The sequence below is a fragment of the Eurosta solidaginis genome, chromosome 3 (assembly GCF_040869045.1).
Source record: "Eurosta solidaginis isolate ZX-2024a chromosome 3, ASM4086904v1, whole genome shotgun sequence".
Classification (NCBI taxonomy): domain Eukaryota; kingdom Metazoa; phylum Arthropoda; class Insecta; order Diptera; family Tephritidae; genus Eurosta; species Eurosta solidaginis.
The window spans coordinates 157254469-157274673 of record NC_090321.1 but is presented as its reverse complement, the minus strand read 5'-3'; the positions used below and the strand labels follow the sequence as shown (position 1 = coordinate 157274673).

At 38.0% G+C, this 20205-nt stretch overlaps 1 protein-coding gene across 5 annotated transcripts; it reads right to left on the bottom strand.

The window, feature by feature from the left end:
- Positions 1-9755: 9755 nt before the first annotated feature.
- On the bottom strand, positions 9756-19974 carry LOC137244457 (T-complex protein 1 subunit eta-like). 5 transcript variants are annotated; one of them, XM_067773452.1, is made up of 8 exons: positions 19122-19974; positions 14820-14867; positions 14454-14762; positions 14125-14386; positions 13882-14055; positions 13388-13826; positions 11021-11406; positions 9756-10961 (listed from the first exon to the last, which is right to left on the bottom strand). In XM_067773452.1, the coding sequence occupies exons 4-6, from the start codon at positions 14270-14272 to the stop codon at positions 13735-13737; spliced, it is 414 nt and encodes a 137-aa protein (XP_067629553.1). In that variant the 5' UTR covers positions 14273-14386; positions 14454-14762; positions 14820-14867; positions 19122-19974; the 3' UTR covers positions 9756-10961; positions 11021-11406; positions 13388-13734. The 5 variants fall into 5 exon arrangements, 4 of the variants coding, with proteins under 4 accessions (XP_067629553.1, XP_067629551.1, XP_067629552.1 ...); XM_067773450.1 differs by having other exon boundaries at positions 14454-14867; XR_010951017.1 differs by having other exon boundaries at positions 13593-13826; positions 13882-14065; positions 14454-19974.
- Positions 19975-20205: the final 231 nt, after the last annotated feature.

Genomic DNA, 20205 nt, shown 5'->3' with positions numbered 1-20205 from the left:
TACTATGTCGGTCCTTTACGGAGGGCACTGACTGCACACTATCATCGCTATCCCCGTCCGAGCCATCGCTGATAGCGAGTTCCTGTTCCACGGCTTGCGACATCATCGCCTTTTCCTTCTCCTCACTTTGTTCAAAAATTTTTTAGTTCATCTTGGTCGTAAGACCACCTGCTCACAAGGCGGGCTCTAATGCTAAAAATGGGGATAAAAACCGTCCCCCACAACAGCGCCCCCTTCTGTGGTGAGGCTATCATTACTTCCCGAGGCGGCCCGGCATCGAGAAGGCTCCGTTAAAATACAGCAGAATTGAATAAACTGAAATACCTGTTGTACTCACATGCTAGAACAATGGGTGACTATACCGAATATAGGATCGTCGCGAAGTACTACAAAAAGCTAATCAAATTTAAAAAGATTAAATATATGAAGAATAATACTGATATCAATAGTTCAGATAGCAAGCTAATGTGGAAGCAGCTTAAGCATGCTGTATACTTAACGGGGCCACAAGAAAAGATCTTGGCGGTGATCGTAATTGAACTCCTTCTTTATCGATAGCATTGTTGATATAAACAGAGAAATTGAAGTTGTTCAGGGTCGGAACGATTTCCAATATAAAGCTAGTTCATGTTTAAAATTCGAAGAAATTACGGTTGAGGATGTTATATTTATACATATATGTAATACTTCTATATCGCTACTACTGAACTGTGCAGCCTGTCAAACATTACAGTACAGATATACAACGAGAGAAGGAGACAAAATCTCAAGGCTGTCGTTAAATTTTTGCAAAAAGGGGGCTTAATATATGTATATTTCAACAATAGCCGTGGTTCTTAACACGCGTATATCCGTTTACGCTTAAACTTTATAAGGACTGCTAAGCGACAAACTTTAAATACACCTCTGAAATCCTACTAAATTTCAATACGCATTATACTCAGATGTAACTGAAATATGTGTCTGTTTCACCCTCTACACTAATTCTATGTATTCTATGTGTGTCCACAATTCATCGCAACTGATTCAGCTATATATTATACCCTACGGCCATCAGAGCGTTGTGTCTCCGCTTTTCGGAACACCCTGTTGCTGTAGCTAGTTGTTTAACCACAGCCGCTAGATGGGTCTCCTAAGCATTATCTAAGCGAGGATAGGCGTTTTTTTTCACGCGCAAACGAAACGTATACGTGTGTAAAAAAAAACACGGCTAATATCAATATTGTACATTGTACATTAGGCTATTTCGTTCTCCAAATGAAAAATTAAGGCATGCCCAATTGGAAATGCAAAATTAAGTTTAATAAATACAATTTTTCAAAATACAAGTGATGCATTCTCCAGTAGTATCCTAGACGATCACAAACACCAATAGCAGCCAGCAAAAATTTGCTTTATTAAAAAACTTAAAATAAGTAAAATTTTGAAAACGTTTATATATCGTTTGTTCAAGCTAATTCACTTTAAATTATTTTTAAAAACGTTCAAAGAAATGCTTGTTGTGATGTATGTATAGTATATTTTTAAACATGTATATTTGAATTTTTTTCATTTGAAAAATATGAATTCTTCGCCTTGATTTTTTTTTTTACTATTTATGTAAATAATGTACTTTGTATGGCTGCAGCCCATGTTTAAATAATAAATACATCAAGCCTTGTATTGAATTTGTTGGCCTTTTGATTGTTTAATCGACTAAACTGAGATTTTATAACAATTAGTTTGCAGAAGTTGGGTAAAGGGGTTAGTGATCCGTTGGTACCCCTTTAATACTTTTTTTACACACGCTACTACAATTTACTAACACTAACAAAGCCCGCGCATGCGCAGTACATACATTTGCACAGTTTCAGCAAATAATGAAAGTATTGATACAGAAGTATTATATTGTAACGAATTTACTTGCAAATCCTCTTATTTGCAATCCTCTGCTAAGTTCGAATCACTAAACTGTTGAATAAATAACTCCAATATTGAATGATGGAAAAATGGCCTTTATTAAGTACTTCACAATAACACTCAAACTGTGCAACGAATAGCTTAATAACCAAACTGATATCTTAAAGGAAACTGACTTTCAAAATAATAGTGCTATTGCTCGCTAGATATCGTCTTACTCGTAACTGCTTGACAATTCAAATCAAACTGAATTACTTCTTACTCGCTGGCGCCGCTTTTATAGTTTACGCTGCATACTTCTAGGCTCTTCGATTTCCAGAAGTTACTAGTTGTTTCGGCTACAAAATCGCCAGCCACAACTACGTGCACAAATTATTGCTCTCTCTTGTGACAACTCAGATAAGGTATATGCATGTGTTTGTAGTTTACAGTCTCCCGCACACACATAAGCGTATAAGTAAATTCATCGGTGTGTGACATCTCATCTCTTGCTGCCTTGTATGTAAATGTTGCTCGTCGGAATGTGTACATATGTGTAGACGCAATTATTTATTCGTTTATGTAGATACATAATGATTGAATTATTGATGTGCATTCACGTCACTGCTTAGATCGGCTTAGAGCTGGCAGCACTCCTTAGTTTTGCTAATATCCGTAACAATATATATGTATTTATAGCAAAAAGGTTCAAAAATAAAAATGGGGGAATTTACTTTCAGAAGGCATTATTAAAGATTCGGTATCGTACATGGGTTTCTTCTATGCAAACGCTTTAAACAAATCCATGTCTACTGGAATAGTGCCAGACATGTGGAAAATTTCGACAATAGTACCAATTAGGAAAGTAAAAGGTTCAATAATGTGAGATGAACTAAAGCCGGAGTCATTGGTGCCGTATGTCGTATCGCTGTATCCGTATCCCTAACGTAATCAGCTGTTTATCGTTACGAAGGTAAACCAAATCCAAATTGGTTGGCTACGATACGGTTACGACCTTAGTGGCACCAATAATCGATTGCATTGATTCTCATAAGGTTGGTCGAATCAGCTGTTATAAGGTTACCGATACGGTTACCGATAAAGCACCAATGTCTCCAGCTTTAGACCGATAAATACATTGCCGAACATAGAAAAAATTCTGGAAATTGTAATAAAAAATCAACTGGTTAATTACTTGGAAAATAATAAAATCCTTATACACTGAAAGAAGTGGTGCTAGTAAAATCAACAAATCGGTTCTCTTGTTCTTGACTTAACGGAGATTCGGTGAAATTGATCGAATTTCGGTTAATTCGACCGAGCTCTTTATCAAACGAACAAATTAGTTTAGTCATTTCAACAGAAGAGAAATTGTCGCTCTTAAGTTAACAAAATTCTGTAAAATTGACAGATTCCTGGTCAATCTAACTGATTTTTCTGTTAACACAACTGATCATACAGGTCATTTCAACGGCGATCAACTGTCAATACATGAGCAAATTTCAAAGAGAATTTTACGAAAAAACACACAAAATGGGAAAACAACAAAAAACTAGTTTTTCAGTTATGAATACAAAACGAAAAACCCTTTTTTGAATATACTTACTTACTTAATTGGCGCTTAACCGTCTAAACGGTTATGGCCGTCCAACAAGGCGCGCCAGTCGCTCCTTCGCTTCGACAACCGGCGCCAATTGGTCACAACAAGGAAGTTTAAATCATTTTCCACCTGGTCCTTCCAACGGAGTGGGGGCCGCCCTCTACCTCTGCTTCCATAGGCGGGTTCCGACACTTTCTTGGCCGGAGCATCATCATTCATTCGCATAACATGTCCTAGCCAGCGCAGCCGCTGCGTTTTAATTCGCTGGACTATGTTGATGTCTGCGTATAGCTCGTACAGCTCATCATTAAATCTTCTTCGGTACTCGCCATCGCCAACACGTAGAGGTCCATAAATCTTTCGAAGAACTTTTCTCTCGAACACTCCCAAAGCCGCTTCATCTGCTGTTGTCATGGTCCATGCTTCTGCCCCATATAGCATGAATTTACTGTGCAAAAAATTATGAGATACCGGGACACCTATTTATCGGGTACAATTTTGCAACTTCATGCCTATTCCTACAAAAATAATTAAGCAATAATATATTATAATTAATTATGTTTATATAAAAGCTGGTACAGGGAGGATTGGCAACACGTCCTTTCCAACCGTCCGAGAAGAGAGGCTCATTCTGCTGAGGTGCTAGCTTTTGTATTGAGTGTATTCAAAGGCATTCCGACAGCATAAATAAAACTGTGTAATCTTAAGTTTTGGAACAGGACAGGATTGGAAATACGTTTTTCCAACCTCCCAATAAAAGTGCCTTATAACTCTGAGATCCGAGTCATATGTGTTGATCGGAATGTGCTGCATTCCGACAACATAAATAATTAAACTATGTAATCATAAGTCTTGGATTAGGGAAGGATTGAGAACACGTTCTTTCCAACCTCCCAATAGGATGACTGCAGGACTCGCCCGTTGGGACCGCCAGTTCTCGTGCTGATCGGAATCTCATGCATTCTGACAGCCAAAATTTTACACCTCCTATTATTATTAAAATGTACTTATAAATTGTAATAATCTAAGTTTTGGGCTTAAAACCGTAATAATAAAAAATAAATAAATAAATATATGCCCTCGCAGCAAATCGTCCAATAAGCATGATCCGCATACCACCTTGGATTAGGGGGTTATCATTTCTTGGTCACCGACATCCCGCCGCCCCCCTAAATAAATATATGCCCTCGCAGCAAATCGTCCAATATGCATGATCCGCATTCCACCCTGGATTAGGGGGTTATCATTTCTTGGTCACCGACATCCCGCCGCCCCATAAATAAATATATACCCTCGCAGCAAATCGTCCAATAGGCATGATCCGCATACCACCCTGGATTAGGGGGTTGTCATTTCTTAGTCACCGTCATCCCCCGCCCCCCTATGAAGCGAAACGGCGTAGATACAGGCCCTAAACCGCTCAGCCCCATAGTCGGGCGCTATGTAGTTCGGATAAGCCCTCACACCAACGACAAGTTGCCTGCTATAGTGAGGGTTTAATTCACTTAACTTTGCCATGACCAAGTTATATTCTTCAGAATATATTCAACAATTCCTATTCTGACACCATTTGCAACGAATTCTGGGACTTCTGTTAATTATTTTACACCTTCTCACGTTCGAATCGCTGAAATGTCGAATAAATAACTCCAATATTCAGTATTGCAAAATAGTCTTTATTGAGACTACTTTGGGAGTAGTACTTCATAATTATACTTCACAACCAATAGCGTGTTCAAATCAAACTGATTACTAATTGCACGAACATGTGTTCTAGCATAGTTGTATCTCATGCTTCTAGCCATGTGCGTGTTTATGTGTGAGTAACAACTTCTGCTCTTAGCTGATGACTACATATGTGTATCTGAGATAATTTCTTTGCTTTAAGCTGCTGGTTATGTGTGTGAAATATTCTTCGTCGCCTTCTATGTATGTGTGTAAATTGCTTACTTTGATGTGTTCATGTACACAAGTGTGGCTGCATGATTACGAATGATTATAAGCCATTGCGCGGCATCAAAATTTCTTGAAATTTTGCAGCCGTCGCGTGTCTTTAAAACTTGTGAAAATATTGGGAAAAAATGTTCTGATGCAATTAAAAATAAGTAAATTTATAGAATATCTTCACCTAGAGCTTTAACTGCACTGTTTCCACCGTAGTTTTATTTGACGTTTTATTTTTTCGTATGGAAAATTTATAAAGTGAGGCCACGTGCACAGTTTCAATTTTGCGAAGTTTTTCAGCAAAAAAAAGTTTGCATTTTCGAATTAAACACATCCATTTTCATAGCAAAAACATATCTTAATATTCCATCTTGGTACATTTATAATTTCACTCACATTTGGTCATAAAATTTTAACTTAAAAATCTTCAAAACACATCTGTCACACATGAACTGCTCCAACCTTTAAATATTTTCCTATCAAAAAATTACATGACATATGAACTGTAGGTTGCCATACCTGAAATATTTGCAATGATTGGAGATTTAATGGAGACTTAATTTAAATCTTCTGCTTTTCGATGCATTGATTTTTTTTACTGAAATTTCACTAACACCCCTATTATGAACTCATACGATACACGATAAACGCTTGCAATCTGTTGTACCGTATTATGAAGTAAATTCTAGCGTGTGAAAACCGATCGTTAGCGTTTATCGTTTATCGTGGTATTGCCATACGCTAACTACCGCACCAGCCATGGTTCAATTATATGGTTGGCTCATCTCATCAGCTGATTTTATTTATTTCATTGCATGGCCGAAGGGATTGTCAAAAGGAGATGCCAAACTCAAAATGAAACCAACACATTGGCAACATTTTCTTACACATACAAAAACTGCTAAGTTTTATGTTTCCATTCCATATAATTCGCACCAACACCAATACACAGATTTGAACAGACATACTTTGTTGCTTTACAGATGAGCCAACCATATAATTGAACATGGCACCAGCTGTTCAATGTTCTACGCTAGCTACCGTTGATAAATTTTTGCACGATACGTTGGGAGCTATTTAAATAAAAGTAAATATAAAATTATAAAAAATCCAAAAGAATCCAACTAAAGCCTTAACACTCAGTTGCAACACCCTGGGCAAGAAACCTTAAAGTGGTACAAACCTTCAAAATTTTTGGGATGGATGACCTATTTTTACTGGCGCGCAAATTGCCTTCTACTTCTGTTACGACATGCTCTGAAATCTATTTTTTTATTCAACTTTTTTTTTTTACTTTTAGTATGTCAAGTAGTTACAGTGTAGAGTTCATTTCAAGAAGATTGGAAGCATCTCTTGCAGAAAAGTATTTACGTTTTGTTTTGCTATCTGTTTCGTATAGATTCACAAAAATTTGTAAACAAAACTCTGCTGTCATTCACAATAGTACATCTATCAGGCGTGTGAAAATCGCAATATCAAAGCTGATTTTTTACGATACGCTAGCAAGCGTTTATCGTCTATCGTATGAAAATTCATAATAGGCGTGTAACAAAATTTACCTTATGTACCCCAAAGTATTTTGACGTCACTTCTACCGGGATTTGCATTTTTTTACTGAAATTTCACTAACAAAATTTTAACTTATGTGCTCCAAAGTAATTTGACGTCACTTCCACCGGACTGTATGTAATATTTGTTCAATGAGCCAAATCGGCAGACAAGTACACACGATTTTTTTTTGAATATATCAATTCTATTTCTGTATGTCCTATGTGTTTTCCAAATATGAGCCAAATCGGACCCAAATACGATTTTTTTGAATATCTCCATCATTGCGCCACCTGACGGTGATTCTTTCATGGGTCGCTTTCTATTCATGTATGTAATATGTGTTCCAAACATGAGCCAAATCGGACCACAAATACGATTTTTTTTAATATCTCGATCCTTGCGCCATCTAGCAGTGATTTTTTTCATATGTCGCTTTCTATTCATGTATGTAATATATTTTCCAAATATGAGCCTAATCTTACAACAAATAAGATTTTTATTCATAGGTCGCTTTCTATTCATATATGTATTGTGTGTTTCAAATATGAACCAAATATGACCACAAATACGATATTTTGAAAGATTTCGATCCATGCGCCACCTATCGGAGTTTTTATTTCTTATTATTGCATTGTCAATTTCAATTTCAAAATTCTGTTCGGCCGGCCGCTCAATTCAAGCTAAATAAAACCGTTTAAAAATGATATAAGCATATTTGCATAACAAATAAATATTCACGAAAATACCTACAAAGTCGCAAAAATTCACCGCAAAGTAGCTCTGCATATTTAAAAGAAGTAGATAAAAGGATGCTGCTATTAAAAACAGCTTGAAGTAGGTTGCTACAGGCATAAAAACGCCTGAAAGTAGAAAAAATGCTACTTTGCTGCGTTCGAACCTGTTTTGAAAACACTCAACTTTTAATTTTCACACGTTTACGTGCGTAGATTCCATAGCTATCCCGTAAGAATATATATGTATTTAACTCATCTCAGCAAAAGTTTATGTTATCGAACAAAGTGGCAAGGTTAAACTCTAGTCAAATTTATCTAGGGTTTAAACTCGCACTGAAAAACCAGGCATACGACGCCAAAGACAAATTTTGACTCTGTCAGGAGCACAGTGTACATCCTTACAAAGCAGCAGATTTCCATAGTATAGTATTGGACTTTACGACGCACACTACCAAACACAAAATAACAAAATACTTGTCGAAGCTTGAACTATTTTTGTGTATTGTATTTGTGCGAACGACAGATCGAGCGACACTGACGTCATCTGATATGAAAAAGTAGCCAACTCTCAAATTTTGTTGCTAACAAAGCATAAGAAGAAGAATTTGACAATTGTTTTGGCTAAAGTTGCTGGCATACTTTGCAAATGAAATTATTTTTTTCATTTGTTGGTAACTTTTCTAACATTTTTCCCAATTAAAAACTGCAATATAATAAATTAATACGCAAATTAATACACAAAATATGTCAGCAAGTATTTTTTTTGTATAGGAAAATGTTTAAAACAGTGCTTAGCGACATTTTGTATGTGAATGGGCATGGCGAAATATACTTCAATTGCCAAGTCTGAAGTTGCTTCATATTTATAACCTTAACATCTTAACCTTGGTTGATTGTGACGATGTTACTGCAATCATTGCCATCATCCGGTGGCAAGATCCTGAGGCAGATAAATAATTTTGCATGTAAATGCAACAACAACGATTTGAGCCAGATAAATCCAGATAGAAGTGTGGTTCAATTTTTGAGTCAGATAATTTGTTAATTACTTGTCTTTAATTTGGCAACGCTGCCTTTCATAAACCTAGTTTTTCAAAAATAGATGTCGCTGCTTAGCCTTTCGCCGTAAGTGTTAAATGAAAAACAGCAGCGACATCTGCCTATCACATTTCACGTGTGCGAAAATAGCCGTGTTTTTTAACACGCGTATATCCGTTTACGCTTCAACTTTATATGGACTGCTAAGCGACAAACTTTAAATACACCTCTGAAATTGCTGCGCATAAAATTTGTCCTACTAAATTTCAATACGCATTATACTCAGATGTAACTGAAATAAGTGTCTTTGTTTCACCTTCTACACTAATTCTATGTGTGTCTACAATTCATCGCAACTGATTCAGCTATATGTTATATCCTATGGACATCAGAGCGTTGTGTCTCCGCTTTTCGGTACACCCTGTTGCTGTAGCTAGCTGTAGCCACAGCCGCTAGATGGGTCTCCTAAGCATTATCTAAGCGAGGATAGGCGTTTTTTTTCACGCGCAAACGAAACGTATACGCGTGTAAAAAAAAAACACGGCTAATATCACATCTGCTTTTCAAGCCTCTCAATGGTCCAGAGCATTCCCGTGAGAATTAAGCGTGAGCCGGAGCTGTAAAACTCACTGGATGACGGAAATTGTTTACTACCAGTCACATTTGCATGGCGAGATTGGGTTTGTGACCAAATTTTCCGTTTCGTTCCTATTAATGTGATCATGCATTCCGCTCCCACCTATAGGATGTGAGCATAGTACTGTGCTGCTCACACACGTCATAATGCTCGTCAAATGGCGGTCATATCCTCCGTCATTTCACTCTACATTTTCGAGTCATTTGTCAATCAATTTTACGACGGTTTTACCATTTATATAACCGCCATATAACATGAATTTTACCTGCAGATTTACTTTACCTGGGTCATATGATTAAAATATGAACCAAAAAAATTGAATTTTCAATATTTATTATTTTCAATATTATTATATATGTACATGAAATTGGAACTTATATTAATACAGTTCATATAAAAAAGAAGTAAGTAATTTAATAATAAATAAACTCGCTTAATTGGTTTTTGTTTTTCAATTGAAATCTTTTCCAAGCGAGCAGAAAATAATTTTAAGCTTTAGAAAAAACTCTAATTATTTGAATAATCTACAACTTAAAGCTTAGTAAAAATTCAGATTAGGTTAACTTTTTTTTCAGATCAAGAATATTCAAAGATGCCGTGGAATCAGATTGCTGTCGTAATTGCTGAACTTAAAAATGTACGACTAGTAATTGAGTCAGACTTATTATTGTTCTAAATCTAACCATTCCAGCAATAATTCAGCAACGCTTAGCAGAAGTATTGATTGGTTTCTAATCGAATTCCAACAGCAATCGTACCACGACATACTTTATTATATATGTACATGAAATTGTAACTTAAATTAATACAGTTCATATAAAGAAAAGTAAGTATTTTAATAATAAAAAAACTCGCTTGATTGATTTTCGTTTTCCAATTGAAATCTTTTCCAAGCGAACAGAAAATAATTTTAAGCTTTAGAAAAGACTCCAGTTATTTGAATCAATTTAAATCTACAACTTAAAGCTAATTAGAAATTCAGATTAGATTTACTCTTTTCTTTCTGATCAAAAATATTCAAAGGTGTGGTGGAATCCGATTGCTGTCGTAATTGAATTTGAAAGTAATAAAGTAAAGTAAAATATGAATTTAAAAATGTAGGACTAGTAATTGAGTCAGACTTATTATTGTTCTAAATCTAAGTATTCCAGCAATAATTCTGCAACCCTTAGCAGAAGTATTGATTGGTTTCAAATCTAATTCCAACAGCAATCGTACCACGACATACTTTATTATATATGTACATGAAATTTTAACTTAAATTAATACAGTTCATATAAAAAAGAAGTAAGTACTTTAATAATAACATAAACTCGCTTAATTGGGTTTCGTTTTCCAATTGAAATCTTTTCCTGTGCAAGTACATCGGTAACCTGTGTTGGCAAAAGATATGATTATACTGTCTTCGATAGATAGTCGGACGAGCCGATACTCGTCGAAGTAGAGATGACCGTTGTGTCGGTGGCAGCAGTTACAACAGCAGTTTCTAACTTTGCACCACCCGTACAGTGTGATGAATGCTTCACTGCCTTTTCCAATTGCTTGGCGCCAGCAATTTTTGCTGTTTGTAAAGCTTTAGCTGTAATGCAAATATATAGATGGGTTAAAGTGGTTTTCGTATGTTATTCAACAACTCACCCTATACCATCTTCACAGTCTTCTCATCGATTTTGATTATATATACTGTTTCAGTATTCAGACCCAGTTCGTTTGGTGTAATATTTTCGATTTGATCAATATGTATACTATCCGTTAGGCACACAATTGGGTGCGTTCGATTCATTCATATACTGTGGGTATTTGAGCCGTAGATCCAATGGCAGATATTTTGATTCTTTTTGAAGTGTAACATTTGTAAACAGTTGGGTTTCTCTGCTGTCACCATCACTACTAGAGAACTATTGAAGAAACGCTCGACCAAGATAATATGTTGCGATTTACGCGCATAGATTTCTTCCACCTTGTCACAGTTATTGATGGAGAAAATGCGAAATCCATATTTACCATCCAATGAGGAAATGGAACTGTACAGGAAGAAACATTTTATAAAATTTAATAAAATCAAAAAATGATAGTTGTGCTAAAATGGGGTAAAGTATTGTATGTTAAAGTATAGCGAAGTCTCAGCAGCTTTGTCGTGGTGAAAATTGAGTTTGAATAGGTTTTATTCTTCATTATTAGAAACATGTACGAAGGTACCTGGTAAGATATTAAAAATACTCAACACTTTTCTGCAATAACTTAAAAAAAACTCATATTCAAACTTCTGTTTAACTTCTACATATCAATAGCTACCCTTACCACCAGGAGTCACTATTGCTTCTACGCCTATGCTATTGTTTCCTACAACGATGAGCTTTGTAATAAAATAAACAGCTATCTCCCCAATCTCTCCAGTTTTGTTGCCTCGCGAAACCTGGGGGCCTACTCTGTATTGCGATGCGAAAGGCAGTGCGATGCGAAAATAAATTGCGATGCGAAAGGTAATTGGAACTCTGTAGCGCTATCGCATCGCTAACAATGTCGCTTTTTTATTTTTCGCAAATTTTTTGCTTGAGTATGCATCACTGACAAACTCAAAGAAAGAGAACAAAAGAAACAGGGCGATTACAATTTCGGCAAACGATTAATTTTTGTTGAACAAATTAAAAAAAGGATTATGTAGCATTATGGAACGATTTAAATGAAGAAAGAATTGATTTAAATGAAGAAATCCTCCCAGCCCAGAAATTGAACTGGAAGAAGAGAAAGTGATAAATACAGAAAACGTGGAAAATCATAGAATGGGAAATATTGCTAGTTGTATCAGAGAACAAATAAAAAATGACATGATTTCAAATAGAAATGCTTTATAAAAAAGTGGTTTCGATTTAATTGTTATTTATTTATGTATTTTAAGTCCACTAGGATTACAAATTGTTGATTTTGTGTTTCTTTTGTTTTTTGAGTTGTCCTATATATTTTTAAATGAATATAAAGATATCAATTTATAAAATCATCAATTAATACTTACATATTTGAACAATGCGAATGCCTATTACTTGTAGCAAGAAAAATGCGAAAATGAATGCTGTTTGACATTCGCTTTCGCTTTACAGAGTGCCGGCAATGCGAAAAGGGAGAAAAATTGCGAATGGGCAAAATGTGAATGCGAAAGTCAAAATATACATGCGAATGTCAAGATACAGAGTACCGATTTTGCGATTTCACGTATTTTTTCTTTCGCATCGCAATACAGAGTAGGCCCCCCTGATATTGTCACCAACCAAATCATCGGTGACCTTATTTAAAACATGGCCGCGCCAAATGTCGACCATATGACATTACCCTACCGACTGTCTTACACCCTAAAATCTTGGGTGACTTTCGATCAGGATCTACATTTTGGAGAGCATGCACTAGCAATTGTAACGAAAATCCAGAGATGTAACAAATATTTAATATAATTCGATAAATCGGCAGTACTTGGGGTAAATATAAATAGACGTTTGCATGGTACGCGTCTACGATATGGTCGCCAAGCCTAAAGGTTACTCACTGGAAGAAAATACAGGCCTGCCAAAATGCTGCCCTCAAAACCGCTACGGGCTGCCTTCTTATGTCCTCGGAACACCACCTGCACAATGAAGCGAGAAAACTCCCAATAAGGGAAAGAAATGAAATGTTAACCAAACAGTTTCTGTAGAATACCCAGAAACCTGGGCATTCCAGCAGACATCTGATTGTTGATCCAACACCGCTTAGGGGCATAAAGAGTCATCTCCGTAAGCATTATGAGGAAATACGGCACCTGGGAACTCAGCCGTATGAAGCAAAAAAACACAAGCAGGTCCTCAGTGAACTCAACAAACAAGCGTCGGACCTTTATGCTAGGATTTGCCCGGTGAATCCAGTACTTAAAGAACAGACCCAAAACTTGCGGAAGAGGACCGCATACTCCCCAGGGAAAAGCGAGTCACTCTAGCTCAACTTCGTTCTGGATACTGTAACAGGTTAAACTCTTACCTATCCAGAATCAACCCCGACATACAAAATGTATGCCCCGCTTGCAATGTGTCCCTACATGACACCAACCATCTCTTTCATTGTAATGTGGAACCAACGCCTCTAACTCCCCTTTCTATATGCTCCACCCCTGTTGAAACAGCAAGTTTCCGTTTTCTTGGACTCCCGTTAGAGGATATTGATAAGAATTTGTGATCAGTCGCACCTATTACAACAACAACAACCATCTCGGGAACGATTATTATCATCACTTTAAACCTTCTAAGCCATCCCACCCACCCCCTATTTCCACGAGGAACTTGGGGTCGCCATTACACATTACACTGAACGATTCCGCCGCACAATCATTATAGCATCTTGTAACGAAGCTCAGTTTCTTCCAAAAATTGTTCGGCACCGCCACGTAAAATCAATGTATATGTTCTAGCATTAACGCAACCTTTAAATAATTATAAACTATAAAAATGAAATTAATGTCAAACCCACTATCAAACCTTCGAAAATGTTGAAACGTTCACCAAAAATCTGACGTTCTTCAAAGTAATCACATTGACCCAAAACACTTGAATTAATATCATTAGCTGTAGTCATAACAGCACCACCACAAGCTTTCATTCTACGTTTCCAATCTTCTTCTGGTACATGAACATCACAGAACATATCACGATCTGCAAAATACTGTGTAGCAACATCACCAATTGGTAGTTTAGAAAACACAACATTGGCACCTTACTTACCTAGTTTATTGTACAGAAGACGCCATTCAGCATCAACAATTTTCTGATACTCTTGGACATTGGAGGACATTGCTGTGGCAGAGCATTTTTCCAATAAAGCACTTTGTTGTTCCTTTGATTGGCGCTTCGACATGTACAGCCATGTCATATTTTATCATGCATAATTGTAATGCTTTACGTATAGCTTTAATGATGATACGTGCATGCACGCATTCCTCAACGTATGGCTTAACTTGTTTTAAGATTTCACTTGCTTAAAATACTGCCATCGCCGACGTGATAAGAGAAACATTTTTATTCTAAACATTCTAATATAACAAAAAACTTACCTCAGCATTTTGAGATTTGGCGATGTCTACTAGAGTTTTACGGCTGGATTCACAACATCCAATAGTTTCATAATGGTTGCCCCATCATTTGAAATTGTGGCCTTACCACTGGAATCAAGTAGTGCGTACAGCGTCCATAATTGAATGCGAGGCATTGATGTTGGATATGAGTTGAGGTTTACCTTGAGAGCTATCGGTACCCAAACATTTTTTACACAAATACTCTTGTACCCAATACAAGTTCAGGACGTTCATATTTATCGACACGCTGTCCGGCGTGGGCCAAATGTTGGAAATATGCAGTTGGCACTGTTGAGAAAAAATATGGATCAATGAACACAAGTAAAAGTGAAAGATTTTTTTTACCATCTCTTGTTACTTTACACATTATACATTGGAAACGACGACCAGCATCTGCAAGTTGTATTGTTATGGATACGCATTTACAGTGGAAGCAGTAAGGAAGGCGGTCGGCATGATGTGGTGGTGCACAGTGGCTAGTCATTGTCGGCTGGGGCGGGTCCTTGCCAACCTTACTGTTCCTGCGCCATAATCAGAAAAAAATCATATCATGCCTATCAAAACGAGCAGCTGTCAAATTCAAAAAAAAACCGACAGAAGCGCAGAGACCGACTCAAACCGCTTATAAATTCAAAATAAAACAACATCCGGCCAAACCGGATGTCACGGACAAACCGTTAACATTCAAACAAATTTAAACTTCAAAAAAAATTCAACCGCAAAAAAATTTACCGAACCGGACATGGCCGGTTACTAACGCTGAAATTCAACAAAAAAAAATGCTGAAAATTTAAAATAAAAAAGAACAGGGCCGAATATAACTTGGGGGCGCCGCGGGTGTTGTTGCGACGCCCGGTGCTAGACCCACCCTCAAAATCCGTAGCAGCAGACCGTAACAAACCTGCTTCGCTTTGAAGACCTGACGATGAAGCGAACAGGAAACCGGATCATCTGTGGGAAGCCACTGCCAGGAATCTTCGACGACAAGCAACGTGGGGCACGACTCACCCCTGAGATAAGAGTCTCAAAGTCCTACTACGAAGCTAGCCGGACAACATAGGTCTATCAAAAAAAATTAAGTCAAGTTAGGAATAATTTCTGTTTCCTAGTTAAAAGGGCCTTGCGGCAATTAGACATTTGTTATGGAGAACTCGTCAAAACTCCGAAAGATGATTTCTAGTGGCTATCGCCCCCACAGAAAGGCAAACCAAAAAAAAGTGTAGACATTTTGATATGGAGAACTCGTCCAAACTCCGAAAGGCTAGTGGTTATCGCCCCCACAGAAGGCCAAAACAAAAAAAAGGTGTAGACATTTTGATATGGAGAACTCGTCCAAACTCCGAAAGGCTAGTGGTTATCGCCCCCACAGAAGGCCAAAAAAAAATATTTGGGTAGTCAATGGGAACACTGACATCCCATTCCCCGAAGGCACTCGGGTTCCAAAAAAAAATGAAAAAAAAAACACAAACTCATTCATTCTTGTCCCTAGTGCTCCCAACCGCAACGCATAAGGGGGTCTTAAGGACCTGCCTCTGGGACTGGTTGGGACCACTAGGGTCAATTTCCTACACACACAGGTTGGTCCCAACACACCCAGTCGCAACGCAGAGGCGGTCTCTGGGACTCGCTAGTGGGACTGGCTGGGGGTGTTGAGGCCTCCCGTCCATTCACCCTGGACACCCCTTCTGCCTCCGCCGCTATGGGTGGAGCGGCTTCAAGGGCCACTCCCCAGACTGGTGGGACAGGGAAGGGTGTCACTTTGAATCCCAGCTCAACCCGTCACAATCCAGGTGGTATCCTGCGGTACCACCTGAGACGTGGGCTGGCTGGGGTCCTACCATTCGCTCACACACTCACACCAGACAACACAAATTCGGCAAAGAAAAAGTTAAAAAAAAAATTTAAACATTACAAAAAAAACCCAATTAGCGGACAAAATTATTCCAAAGCCGACTAACGGACAACATTCCGGGAAAATAAAAACCCCAAAATCTACAAAAAAAACTTAAGTGCGTGCAGCACTGCCTCATCGGGTGAATACAAAATCCCGATAACTGACGTTAAGTCACGTGGCTCCGTCAGCCACTGCCCCCGATGACCAGCCCGGACAACCTGATCCGTCTAACCATCCCACCGCAACGTAGGTGGCAGCTGCTGTGGCTGCTCACTCGGACTGGTGGGATGGTCAACCTCACAGGTTGACCCGACTGACCCTCGCGGCCAGCGCCTCAGGCGCCACGTTGGGCTCCATCTGTTATGGATACGCATTTACAGTGGAAGCAGTAAGGAAGGCGGTCGGCATGATGTGGTGGTGCACAGTGGCTAGTCATTGTCGGCTGGGGCGGGTCCTTGCCAACCTTACTGTTCCTGCGGCATAATCAGAAAAAAATCATATCATGCCTATCAAAACGAGCAGCTGTCAAATTAAAAAAAAAACCGACAGAAGCGCAGAGACCGACTCAAAACGCTTATAAATTCAAAATAAAACAACATCCGGCCAAACCGGATGTCACGGACAGACCGTTAACATTCAAAAAAATTTAAACTTCAAAAAAAAATTCAACCGCAAAAAAATTTACCGAACCGGACATGGCCGGTTACTAACGCTGAAATTCAACAAAAAAAAAATGCTGAAAATTTAAAATAAAAAAGAACAGGGCCGAATATAACTTGGGGGCGCCGCGGGTGTTGTTGCGACGCCCGGTGCTAGACCCACCCTCAAAATCCATGGCCACCGACGCACCTATTTTTCGGTGGCCCCTTACCTGTATACCCTATGCCTTCTAAATGAATGGAACCATCAGCATTCCCATCATAAATACAATTTATTTATAATTCATCTTACAAAAATAAAGGGGGTAATTCCAGAGTAGTTAAGTTTTGTTGTGATTACATTAACGATTGTTTAAATTTTACAATGGTTTACAATTACCATATATATCTTCGCAAGAATTAAATAACAAATTATTAATAAATTTTTTTTTTTTTTTGATTATTTAAACTAGAAGTCTTTAAGAATAGATAGGAAAAGACGTGGGCATGGAAAAGGCGGAATGGTAAGTAGTGTGTACTTGGGATTTCGTAATCCCTTACCCGTTTGCGGTTTGTTCGGATTTCCGATATCAGTTCTTTTACCCAAATCTGTTTTGATATCTTAATTTATTTGGTTTTATTTTAGGTTAATTTATTCGCGTTTAAGTTCAATTTATTTTAGTTTTATTTCTGGTAAATTCAGTTTAATCAATAACCTCTCAACACGTACGCGTATCATAACGAATATGTTAATTTGTGTATGTTAGAATTGGTGTTATGTAAATGGGTAGGGGGTATATATATATCAAAGGTAGTAGAAGAGGGCGAAATAATTATATAATTAGATTTACTTGGCGGCCACCGTGGTGTGATGGGTAGCGTGCTCCGCCTATCACACCGTATGCCCTGGGTTCAACTCCCGGGCAAAGCAACATCAAAATTTTAGAAATAAGATTTTTCAATTAGAAGAAAATTTTTCTAAGCGGGGTCGCCCCTCGGCAGTGTTTGGCAAGCACTCCGGGTGTATTTCTGCCATGAAAAGCTCTCAGTGAAAACTCATCTGCTTTGCAGATGCCGTTCGGAGTCGGAATAAAACATGTAGGTCCCGTCCGGCCAATTTGTAGGGAAAATCAAGAGGAGCACGACGCAAATTGGAAGAGAAGCTCGGCCTTAGATCTCTTCGGAGGTTATCGCGCCTTACATTTATTTTTTTTTAAGGGATTTATAGGAATAAAGGAAAAGAAAGCCACTTAATATATAACCAAATTCTACTTCCTGCATTTAGGTGTGTACGTATATAAGTAATTTGTAATAGTGATCATTACGTAATGTTTAACCCGAACCCTAAAAGGGACTATGTGCTTATGCACTTGTAATACTAACGATACTATATATAAATTAATCTTGCTAAATTCAAAGGTGTAAACATTTGCTCTTTTTTTTTTTTTGAATTACATTCACCAAAATGGAGTTGACAAAATGTATTAATATAAAGTACTATGCATGATGTATTATACTATGACCTAATGTGATCTACTACTTCAAAGATTTTATCATTAATTCATAAGATTAAATGGAACGATAAATGAATCATAGGCAGCCATGGTTACAAAGTGGTAATGAAAACTAATACTAATTCTTCCGGTTGTCATCTCCCGGTAGGTATTTGCTTGTATGTAACCATGTTTGCTATAAATATATATGTATGTATTTCTATACTAACGTATGCCTATGCGTAATTTTATGTATGCCTCTGCTTACATGTAATTTACCATAGGCGATATCAGCACCTAAGCAGGTATTTAAAAGGGGGGTTGCATACATATGTGCAACTCTAAGTAGGCATATGCTTATATATACATATACCCGTATTCGCTATTAGCACCCAAGTATATATTTACAGGTGGTTGCATTCAATACGCAACTCTAAGTGGGTATATGCCTATATATGCATATCACTATAATTAATACAAGTACTTGACCATATGTCTTCATGTTATGGTATATATATGTGTATATTTTTATTGTTTCATTTTCTTTGTGTGCCTACGCTTATGTATATACGTATACAAGTGTATTTAAGCTCTCCGCATGGGGGCTTTGGAACGGACTCACCCCTTTATGTGGTTCTGGTTGTGATGGCCGGCTCTGCATCAGACCTAGGTGCACGATCGTACCGTTGTTGTAGTTGGTATTGTTGTTGCCGTCGCTGGCTTGGGCGCGCTGTTCTGGTACCGTTGGTGGTTGTCGGATGACTCCGTCGATGATGATAGCACGCTGGTGGTTGTCGCGCTCGGAGATGCGCCGTCGAGTGAGTGCGCGCGGTGGCGCGCTGGTGGTTTTGGTGTACCTTGCCACAAAACCCGGATGCATGTCCTACCAAACGACCTTCACAAAGGAAGTAGTCATATGTATTGCCAAATTTGCGTACCGGTTCAGATGTCTTGCACTCATTTAGCAACTTATTAAATGGTGTAATAGTTAGGCCCTCAATGCCGGCTTCTTGAACATAGCAAAATTGGTAGCCTCGAATGAACTTGCTTTTTCTGGTAGCGAACGCAGTTTTAAAAAGGTTTCAAAAACTTTATTTCTATTATCGTCGTGTACAAAGGCATTTACGATTTTCAATGATACAATTCCTTGTGAATTCGCGATTTCAGATTAAGCATTGCTAGCTTTTGGTGTAAAATATGTAGATATATCAAAATTCTTGGCCGGAAAACTCGTGGCTGTCTTTTGGGTTTTTCACCAATATGCCCTTATTTATGTGCACAGCACGCGATGACGTTTTACGATGCGTTGAATATAGCTGGGGATGGGCAGTAATGATTAATTCTTACTATGAACCAGAAACTACACTTCAAGGCTGGAGCCTATTTTTTTGCGTCCATTCGCCAGCTAACCAAAAAAGGAAGAGAGCCAAGCTTTTTTCGTTTCCGCGCAAAACGTGTCTTTTTTCGTCCGCTTCTTTTTCCTTTTTTTCTTGATGCCGATTTTTCCATCTTTTTTTTCTTGTTTTCGATACCTTGTATCGCAACTTTCGCCACATCGCTAGGTGTGTTCGCGTGAACACGCTCCCAAGTGGATCGTAGCCGTAGACCGTAGCAGCAGACCGTAACAGTATATAAGCCTTGCAACGATTATATCTAATTGCACCCAATGCACCAACATTTACAATGGGTGGCTCATATTCACCCTC

Bases quoted from the DNA above. Each gene is read 5' to 3' on its own strand.
- LOC137244457 (XM_067773451.1), bottom strand. From the start codon at position 14,272: ATGACATGGCTGTACATGTCGAAGCGCCAATCAAAGGAACAACAAAGT. The intron at 14,056-14,124 runs GTAAGTAAGGTG...AGTATTTTGCAG, and splicing joins TCTTCTGTACAATAAACTAG to ATCGTGATATGTTCTGTGAT. The intron at 13,827-13,881 runs GTTTGATAGTGG...AATTATTTAAAG, and splicing joins ACGTTTCAACATTTTCGAAG to GTTGCGTTAATGCTAGAACA.